The following is an 11,141-nucleotide window of genomic DNA, read 5'->3' on the forward strand; positions in this document are numbered from 1 at the left end:
GCCATTTTCCATCCTCGAACAGGACACCATGGCATCGATAAGATGTTTAACCCTCTACTTAGACCACATTGGTGTGTTGACCCCCATGTACATACTGGATGAGAGTGTGAAAATCAAACAACAAGGACAAGTGTCACGACCAATGCCATGGCCTTCGTTCAAATGCCATTCGGAAGTAGCCAATCCTCAAGATCCATGGACAACAACTCAAGGTATATTTGGGAAACTATCTACAGATCAGCCATATGAGGATCTCAAATGTTGTGTTGCCCGTTTGGCCTTGCTTTGTACTAGCTCATCTGATGGGAATTATTTACAAGTAATTGCTGCACTGAGAAGTCTCTTGTTTGAGTTCTATAATATTGGGGAGGCTTGGGGTCATTGGCACTATGCATATATGCAACAGTGTCGTTCATCTCAACCAGCATGTTATTTGGAGTGCATGAGGGCTGGTGATGCTATATTGAACACGGAATTGACAGCCCAAGTTTTATTCAATGCAATTCCAATGGAATTTGTGAGTAAGCATACTAACGGAGTCTGCGATTTCTTAAGAGATTTTGACCAAGAGGAGGAGCTTAATTCCATTTCTGAACTGAGCGAACAAGTTACGAGGCTGTGTTATGTTGAACTGACATCTTCGGCTTATTCTTCATTACATTTCATCAAGCCTTGCTGTTTTGGACTGGGTATGCAGGGGTACAGTGCCAATGGAAGGCTGTCACTTGACGCGTCATTTTCTACTACCAACATAATGCTTCTTCCACGAGATACATTTCAGTTGCAATCTTGGGCACCACCTTCTGATGGTATAGTGGTAATAGTGGAGTACAAACCATGGCCATTGTGGGAAATCATTGATGGTTGTGAGAGCATTAATTTCCATGAGGCTATGCCTTGTTTTCTGATGTTATTTCTAGTGGGTGGACATCTCTGCACTGAACAATATGCTTGTTGTATCTTGAGTGAATCTATCACAGAGAAGAAGTGCTTTTGTATCTGTGCAGCAGGTAGTCGAGCCATGAGATTATGTAGAGCTGACATGGAACCTTTTAGCCAAGCCTACTGTCTTGTTATTATGTTTCCACACCTCACACTACAGGACAAGGACACTGACAATATTCTCAATCCTTCTTGTGACGCTGGCTACAACCCGAGTTTCACTGATGTGTTCATTTGGTTAAATGTCAGAGTGTTTCTTGCTATGATTTGGCTCGGCGTCAGTGGAAAGTTGCAGCGATGTTCCATCAATGCTATGTTATTTGGGGCAACAGGCTCGTACTGTCACAATTTGCCACAGCAGGTGCACCCAACAATAGCTTCTTGGTCAAATTTATGAACCATTTTATATACTGTGTTGAGTTGCCGTTTGAACCTGGAGATCATAGGTTATTGTTGGTTCTTCTTGCCATTTGCGGCGCATTCGTTGGATATATTCATCTGCATGAGCATAGAGGAACATTGACATATCATTTGCCTTGGTGGTATACGACATCGCAACTAATACCGGAAGTTATACAAGTAAAATGGTGTTTCTATTGGGCTAGATGTTTCCTCAGAATTACGGAAGAGATTACTCTTAACAGACTATGGGGTTTACAGAGGAAAGATATGCGAAGGAGGGCTACAACTGATAAGAACGTATGCAGAGATGTCGGTTACCATATTCTTGTTGGAGCTGACATTCTGAGTGATGAACATTATTCAACTATCAAAAGGCGTTATACATGTTGGCAGAATCCAATCCCCAATTGGATGCTCACGGACTGGCATATGCTTGAGATAAATACCAACAATAATGTCGTTCCAGCAGTTTCAGATGAGAACCATACACCGTGGAGGTTCGCAGTTGTCCATTATACTCTGCTCGTACCTCATTCCATTGTTGCTCATGAAGGGACTGTATTACATACCCGGCACTTGGGTCAGCCAGCTCGCACGGATTATTCAACATATATATGTGCAACATGTCAGCATCTTGGTACACGCATCCCACTAAGCATGCTGTTGTGCTAATGCTCTTGTGTGTCTGTACATGATTTGGAGCTATTCTTCATCATCAGTCCATTCTTTGTTCACATGGTCAACCTGAAGGACAGAATAGATAGTCAGAGTTCTCCATCAGATATGGCATTGTTATCTACGCAACTGAAGTGTGATGGAGCTATTACCTAGAGTTGTTCGCATCACAAGTTTCAGGTTGCCTGGACAAACTTTTCTTTGGAACATTGAGCTGGTCAACTCGTCGAACGAGTACTAGAGCGACACCCTCCATGTGATCCAGGTGATGTCCTCTCCGTCCACATTGAAATTCTGAATGACCTGCAAGTGCCATGGGATCCAGGAGTTCATTCTATTCTTATGGCAAGGTCGGCTTGCGGTCAATCGATTCTCAAGGGGGGAAGAATGTCATGACCTTAGCCACAGAGAAGACAGCGGGCCAAGCCATGACATGGGATGGAGTTAGTAATGGGCTTGGGCTTGTGGGAGCGGCTGGGCTATAAAGGAAGCAGCAGCGAACGACAACGGCAGCGAATGAATGAATCGTCTTCAACCTTCTCGTCCTCTGCTCTCATTCCTCTCCCCCGGCTTCTACTATATCTCATCTCCTCTTTGCCGATTTCTCATCCCAAATTCCCTTGTATCCTCTGAATCTATACCGAATATGGGTGTTGATTTATCTATCTGTTCGATCTCTGTACTGGGGTCGTGACAGTCCCATGCTGTTATCCATCATCAGCAACCGGTTTGACTTTGGCGCCACGTCCACTATGTTGTATATTCAAGAACGAATGCTCATATTTATCAAAAAAGCGATGTTCAATTATTTCCAAAAATGATGTTCGAGCAGTACTGTATTTCCTCCTTTCCGGTTTATAGGGCTCGATTCAAAAATCTCACCAATCAAGGTAGATGGTGAGTGGTGGAATACTTTTTGTAGTTTGCGAAAACACCCAGTTAATGCTCTTGTTTTTCTTAAAATATTATGTTTACCAATGTATTAATTGCAATACATGCATGCATAAAGTACATGCATTGGTCAATTTTCTTTTAATACTTGCATGCAATGATCTAATGCACCTTAGAATCTGAACATGTGATGAGAGACAACCAAATTGAGCCTTATAAAATGGAAAAACTAAAATTTTGAGATAAGCCCTATAAACCGAAAAGGAGAGAGTATCTCAGAAGAAATGTTTGTGTATTTTAAAGGAAACATTAATGTATTATTGAAGTACAAAGAATAAATTAGCCCAGGTCAAATAATAAATCAGTGCTCATGGAACAAATCTTGACTTTATAATATGAAAATGTGACGTAAGAAATCATGATTACACTAGTCAATAAGAGAGTTTGGATTAAGTAGAACAAATTTTTATTTGCTCGTGAACAAACCGGAAGCACCTAGTTAATACTAGTTCCGAGTCAATGGAACAAAATTTAATTGCTACTCCCTCCATCACAGTTTAAAGGGCGTACCTCACATCTCTCTGGGCCCAAGGTTGCTAGCGATTGGTAGGAATAACCGATGCGTTGAAGCTGCGGTAGTTAAGGATATGCGCCTAATTAATCGCCAAACAAACACATAGTAACCTCCCCGTCCAGTAAAAGAAGGAAACCATCGCATGCATTGGTGGAGTAATTTCAGTTCACATCATGCATGCGCACCAGGAAGGCAAACGGAAGGAGCTAATTCCTACCAAAATGATGCAGTTAATAGGCTAATTAATGACATGAGCCCTATTTCCCTCTAATTGTGAACAATTCTGATTTTGAAGATACGCCCTTTAAACTGTGATAGAGGGAGTAGGATGGATTGCTAGAACAATTTAATTGCAAGTCACCAATTTAATTGTTCCGAGTCAATGGATTAAATAAAAGAGTAAGCATATTTCATCCTGCAAATTTCATCAGCATTACAAAGATGATTAAAGAGTAAAACGGGGAAGTCATGAAAATTACAAGTTTTGAACTGTTAGGTTTTTTCAAACAGTAAAAAAATGGAAATGGATGAAGCGGGAACACAAGTACAATTGCAGACGCTACTAAAAAAATGAAAACTTTTTTCAGGAAATACATAAAAACAAATATAAAAATAAAAGGAAATGTTGGTCATGGAAAAAATAGTTTAGAACAGCTTGATTGTGTAAAGGAAAATATACATGAAATGTTGCTAAAAATACATGAAATAGAAAAGGAACATAAGGGCATTTTCAATGGTAAGCACTTAGCCGGTAACCCCGGACATTTAGCGGCGATACGAAGAGCCCGTCTTGACTGTCGTTTTTTTTTCCGGTTAGTGAAAGCTGTCCGTCCAGGCGTACAGTGATTTGGGGAGCCCACCTATCGATGGTAAGAGCATGTATAGCCGGACCTTTCAAATTCATCTCATATGTTCGGGCGGGTTGTTTAGTCACTCACCAGTCACGTCTTTTCAATTCAGGCGGACGCTTCAAAAGGGCCTCAAACGTCCGGACTGAGCGGCACCCTCATATTCAGTTTAAATATGAAGCAGACATGAGGACATTCAGACATGTCCGTCACGTCGGACTGATGAAAGGGTTCCAGCTGGAAACACCCTCAAACCCGGGGGTCTGAAACTCGTCTCCTCTGTCGGACCGGTGGTGTCGCATGGCGCAACTCCGGCGGGCCGTGTCGTGCATTGCCCGGTTATTTAAGTCGACCGGCGGCACCGAAACCCTATCATCCATCCACATTTTCCTCCTCCTGTCCGACACCGCCACTTTTCATTCCACCCATTTTCCTAGTAGCCATGCCCCCACGCCGCCGGATGAGGAGCGAGCCCTATCTGATGCCGGAGCGCAGGCTCGAGCTCCTTGAGCAGATCGGGGCTAGGCGAAAAGTCCGGATCGCCGCAGGGCTACCTCTGGATGCATTGGATCCGGAGGAGCAGTTGGAGAGGACGACGAGGAGGAGGAGGATGTAGGGGATGCTGATGACGGGGATCTGCAGGCGGAGCAGCAGGATGCTTGATTCCCTTCGGTTGGAGTCGGCTGCGGAGGCAAGACGCCGTCGCCGGCAGGAGATGGAGGCGCAAGAGGCCGCGGAGGAGGCAGAGATGTTTGCCTATATGGATGAGGTTGAGAAGAAGAAGGATGAGCCGGAGCTCTCCTATCGGCCCGTTCAACCGGTGCCCAACGTCATTGACGTGGACATTTCCGACGACGAAGAGTAGCTAGGACAATACAGTACGTAGGATTTCTTTTACATGCTTTATATGGATCTTGGGGATGAAATTTAAGAGATACAGATGCAAAGTGACTCATTTAAGACGTGTTCAGTCAGTGCCCGCGTACTCGCCTTTAGCTGTACATGCTTAAAAAAGGGAGCGTTTTCTCCTTGGCGTGGTTGGGACAGCCCATGATCCCACTGATTCGGCTTGATTGGGTCGTACAGCGTGCCTACACGCATCGCACGGCAGAAGGCACGCTCGCAAGCCGTGAGCTAACATACGTCCGTCGATCGGTACGTGGAAACGAAACAACAGCACAACAACGCCAGGCTCGGGTGGGTCGATCTGATCGATTAAGAAACTGATCTACCGCGAAAGCAGCTAGCACCTACGTCGCCGGGAAATCACGCCTTCCAACCAAGCTGAGATCTGCTGCAAGCTGCGTGGAGCAGTTGAGCTGAGCTAGAACCGGAATGCCTGGCCTTGGGGCCTGGAAGATGCTCCAAACATACGCGGCCACGACGGCACCTTCGAGCTCTGAATTTTCCTTACCTGGAGACAGTTGTTGCATCTGTCGTAATGGTCCTGTATCAAACTACTAGACTACTCTCTCTCTCTCTCTCTCTCTCTCTCTCATCATTTGTGTTATCTCTGATATTTTTCGCTTTAAGGCTCCTTTTTCGACTTTTCCTGTCAAAGGGAACTTTGGAACAACAAATCTTCGAGAAAACAAGAAGGGCTGCAACACAGGAAAATTTCATATCCATGACGGCTCATATCTCCTATACCTGTCTCTAATTGGGAGAAAACAACATTCATGTGTTATTCAAACATACAAACGTGCAACACTTTCGACCAATTTATGAGGTAAGTTCTTGAGATTCAACAATCACGGTTTTGCTTTGTACCATGTGTTGAAAAAGATCCCTAGATCTAAAGTGCGCACAAATCTTAAGTTTCTCACGAGGGAAAAAAGACACCATGGATCAGAAATCATCTCCGCGTGCCTTAGGCCTATCTAAGGCATGTATGTTGCTTTAAGATTCGTGCATAGATTTCCCATGTGCTCAACCATCCTACTCCCCATCCTCATCTCACACACAATCCCAGCGACATGAACTGAACCTTCATATTTATGTGAAATTAACCAAAGTTACATTTATGCCTCATCTTTATTTTGCATGGGTGTTGTCGGGTTTTTCGTTTCATAGTGCGCGTCCCAATTGCGAATATGTGCGGTGCGCTTCCTGTCAGTATGTGGAACTCACTTTCTTCCCTTTCGCCACCTGTCTTTCAAACTACTGATGAATTGCCGTTAGGACCCTAATATTATGCAAACATTTCCCAGGGAGATTGAGTAAACTATCATTCCCTACGGGCGGTCATCCGAGAGAACGTCATGAACTAGGAGTGTCCCTCAGAAAACCAGGCGCGGCAAACGCTCGAGACTTATCATGCTAAATTAGATATATTTTCCATGCCATTATATAAAAAAATGCCATGTTTAAAGAAAATTTTGTCTTGCTAGCAGAAAATTATCAGGAATTTGTCATGCTGCAACAGAGTAATTGTCATGTATTTTCAGGGATTTCCCATGAAGCAACATTGGAGAATTCATGTCAAAAAAAAACATTGGAGAATTGCCAGTCTAAAAAGGTAATTTTCCAACTTGTTCGGGATTTACCATTCCGGCGGAAGAAATTGCCATGCTACATCAAAGGGAACTTGTGAAAAATTGGCATGCTCTAAAAATAGAATTTGTCATCCATATGTGTTCGCTCATATTGCCTATCCTGGTTGAAACTTTTAGTGTTGACAGCTCAAAGTTCGTTCAAAGTGGTGCGTAGGAGCGAACAATTATTGTCACATGTCTTGCTTTGAGATTCTTACACAGAAATTAAACGTGTCACAATTGTCGTGGGAACAATTCCGACAGTTGAAAGGGGTAGGGTAAAGAAGCATGGTCTATCGAGATGTAAACGGGTGACACGGTGCTTTTTAACGAGTTCGGGTCTCTTGCGGTGGAGATAACAACTCTACGTCTCTTGCTTCAGAGAGCCTTTCTATGATTTGGCATGAACACAGAGTTACATGGTGTATGTGAGAGAGAGAGAGGGGAGAGTGTGTCTCCAAGCCTAAGCTAAGTGGCGAGAGAGTAAGGGGAGAAGAATGAGGGAGCCACGGCCCCCGAGCTATGTGGTAGGGGGTGGCTTATATAGAGTACGACACCCTCTCACCTTTTATGTTACAAAATGGAGCATCAATGCCATAATATCAGCCCACTGTGAAACCTTCACTATGAAGATGATGCTTCAACCGCCTTGCTGACTGTTGGTCTTCGCACGTCTGAATGAGTCATATGCCGAGTAGATGATCACCTGGGTAGTGGTGGTATAGACATCGTCCTAGTAGACGGATAGTGTTGTCCGAATGGATAATATATCTGATATGAAATGTATCTGAACCCATCTAATATGTGGACCTCGTGCTTTATGATATTTTGACTCTTCATGAGCCTACCAGCTATCCCCAACAATAATGGGTTTGCTCAAGAAAAACCTCTGAGATGACGTCTCATCATTAACATTTCCTTTGCTGTTATGCTCAAGTCATGGAAAGGAGTGATTACCTGTTTCATGAAAAAAACTACAATTTTGTTGCCAAATATTTATCCGTTGCCATCTTGGAAATACGGTTTCCAAGTCAACATAATACTATCAAAAAGACAAATCAATTCAATATAGGTCGCATAAATAAAAAGGTGGAAACAGTATTCCATTCTCATGGCGGCAGGGTGCAACACGGCTATGTGCTTTTACACGCGCCGACATAAGTAGACAGCTATCATGCATGGTCAAATTAGCCTGGTATATATACATGTTTTATATTTGTATGGTACGACGAATCTATCAGCATCTTCCAAGCAGATTCCATGCAGAATTAGAATAAGCTCCGATCTCTCATCTAATCATTGGCATCACCAGTCACCAGTGACTCGGACGACCAGCTGTTTTATAATAATTGAATCTTTTTTGTCTGAAATGTTCAGGACCATAGTAGTTCACACGTGTTGGGTTCGGTAATGTGCTGCGACCTGGCAGCAGTTTTACTTGATTGGAATGGGAGCATGCATGGTATTAACTTTGTACATCAACCCGCAGTTTAGTTTTAATTACACGAGGTCGCTGTTACAGTCCGCATCGTCGACGGTGCAGGCGGCCACCGCCGCCTCCTTGTGCTCCTCCTCGTCCATGGTGTCCGACATGCCCTTCCCCCGCGTCTCCGGCAGGCAGGCGGCGAACATGCCGAAGCAGCCGACGACGAGCCCGAACACGCCGAACGACAAGAAGCTCCTCTCGCGGCCCAGCGCGACGAGCACGGGCGCCGCCACGCCCCCCAGCACCAGCGCCTGCCTTACCAGCCCCACCGCCGAGTTGCGCACCGACGTCGGGAACAGCTCGATGGAGTACATCATGATGACGTTGAACGCCGTGCACGTCGCGAAGAAGGAGAGCAGCTCCGCGGCCATCCGCGCCGCGCCCTGCGGGATGATGACGCACGCGAGGCTCCACACCCCCGCCGCCCCGGTGAGCGCGATCACCGAGCTCCGGCGGTTGATCCTGCCCATCAGGAGCCACGAGAGGATGGACGACGGCAGCTCGGCCAGCGCGTTGTACGTGACGCTCAGGTAGAGGTTGGACCCCAGGTTGCCGACGTTGAGCGGCATGCCGTAGTAGACCATGCCGACGCCGAAGCTGGCCGTCATGATCGCCGCCAGCCTCCGGAGCGCCCACGGGCGCTCCCACATCGAGTGCAGCGTGGCGAACACGCTGTCGCCGCCGCTCTCCTCCGCCGTGTCATTGTTCATGGTGCAGGCGTGCAGCATGGAGAAGCTGGACGTGATGCTGTTGCCATTGAGCGAAGCGATCTGCTGCAGCGTCTCGATGGCGTCCTGCTTGCGCCCGCGCACCAGCAGCCACCGCGGTGACTCCTGGACGAGGAAGTAGAATAGGATGGAGTAGCAGAGGGATGGCACGGACGTCCACAGATACATGTTCCGCCACGATTCCTCCCGGAACGTGTAGGCGAGCGCCGGGAGCGACAGGAACCCGAGGGTGAAGCAGAAGAACCCCGCCACGCACACCGTGTCGCGCCACCTCTTGCCGACGAGCTCCGTGGAGAGGACGAGCGTGCACGTGCCAACCATGGACCTGCCGAACCCGGACATGAAACGCAGGGCGGCGTACACCCACACGTTCGGCGAGAACGCGGTGAGCACGCCAGCGACGGACATGGACACAATGGACACGAGCAGCATCTTCCTGCGGCCCAGGAGCGAGTCGGCGAGCGTCGTGAGGAGGAAGCCGCCGGCGAGGCAGCCGGCGAAGAACGAGGACGCCGGGAGGGAGACGAGCGCCGGGCCGGCGCACTTGAGCGACCACTCCGAGACCACCGACGTCACGGCGGGCCGGTCCCACGCCCACGCGCCGGGCGGGAGCGCGCACGGCGAGGCCACGGCGGCCGAGCAGGACGCGTCGGCGCCGGTGCAGTGCCACTGCGGCTCGGCGTCGGTGAAGACCGAGATGAACACCTGCTGCGCGTCGAAGGCCCACGCGAAGGCCAGCAGGACGGCCTTGAGGAGCTGCAGGGCGCCTGTGGCGCCCATGTACGTCTCGATGGTGTCATCGATCGACGGCGCCTTGACCGGCCTTGTTTTGTGGCTTGTTAGGAGCGGGGCGGCGGCCGTGTCAGACATTCGCACGGTTTGGTGTGCTTGCCGCTAGCTTATCTTGGCTGCTCACTGGCTGTGTGGGGAGAAGGATGAGAGCGGGGGTATTTATACGGGCGGGATAGTGTACGTCAACGGAGCAGCGCTCCAACCAGGATTCCGACGCACAAGATCGATCGCTACGGGGATCGACGAGCTGCATTATTCATGGATTGAATAAGGGGGGACACATGTGAGATCCAGTCACGATATGTTAGAATATGGGAGGGGGCGTAGTATACTTGATGACCCGAGGGTCCACGTAAGCAACGGGCCATGCATAGGGGTATTAGGGTAACCCACTCTTCTACGTACTACGGCGCTCCTGCTCCACCGCCATCATGTGAAACCCAGTCACGATATTGATCGGCATGTTCTTGCGTAGGAGCTCGGCGATTAGCTAGCTCCAGATCATTTGACAAAACCCGGCATAAAACTTCCTTATCTCTTGGATTGATTCCAGTTGGTGCCGCCGTATGGGTACATCAAAAGCTTCTTTGCTATTTTTGTCTTGAAATCCTTCTTACGTTCACTCAAAGTGCCGTTGCTATTGTTTTAGGGGGAAAAGTACTATCTTGGCTACCCTTTCCAGGATGGTGCTAATCAAGGTACCCAAATCTTAGGGCCATGCTCACAAAAATCTCGCATGGGGTCATGGTACTTCTAGGGTGTCATGTGTTTACTTGGTTTTGGAATGTTCAGCGATGTCTCTTGACTGTTTCAGTTACCTAATTAAAATGAGTGTGTCTTCTCAGTTGATTGAGACTTAACGAAGCCTAATATAAGAGCGTTTATAACACTACACTAGCGTAAAAAACGCTATTACAAGACGGAAAGAGTAGAACATGTAAAAAGAAAGAAAAAACTGAAAGAAAAAACTAAAAGAAAAATTTACACGGATCTCCACATAAGATCTCACGAATATAGCATTGACTGAGACTTCGTTAAGTCTCGGTCGACTGAGATCTAGCAATCACGAACTAAAACTGCATCCAATGTCGTTTCAGTTCATTTTTTCCATGGACGGTTGGTTGATTCTATGCTAGTATCATAGTCTGTGTCCCCGAATATGTGTCACAAATCTTCGACATTAAACTCTTGAAACCAGGCAAATTTACTTCATGGCCACAATGAAACATTGTAACCGATGATGTCGCAACGATTTCACTGGCAGCATGG

General features: G+C 47.0%; 1 protein-coding gene across 1 annotated transcript; it reads right to left on the reverse strand.

The window, feature by feature from the left end:
• Window positions 1–7,906: 7,906 nt before the first annotated feature.
• Window positions 7,907–10,016, reverse strand: LOC125536640 (organic cation/carnitine transporter 2-like). Its single transcript, XM_048699892.1, has one exon. The coding sequence runs from the start codon at window positions 9,948–9,950 to the stop codon at window positions 8,367–8,369; it is 1,584 nt and encodes a 527-aa protein (XP_048555849.1). The 5' UTR covers window positions 9,951–10,016; the 3' UTR covers window positions 7,907–8,366.
• Window positions 10,017–11,141: the final 1,125 nt, after the last annotated feature.

The sequence above is a fragment of the Triticum urartu genome, chromosome 2, assembly GCF_003073215.2.
Source record: "Triticum urartu cultivar G1812 chromosome 2, Tu2.1, whole genome shotgun sequence".
In the NCBI taxonomy this organism is placed as follows: domain Eukaryota; kingdom Viridiplantae; phylum Streptophyta; class Magnoliopsida; order Poales; family Poaceae; genus Triticum; species Triticum urartu.

Coding starts and splice junctions, on each gene's coding strand:
- LOC125536640 (XM_048699892.1), bottom strand. CDS start 9,950: ATGTCTGACACGGCCGCCGCCCCGCTCCTAACAAGCCACAAAACAAGG.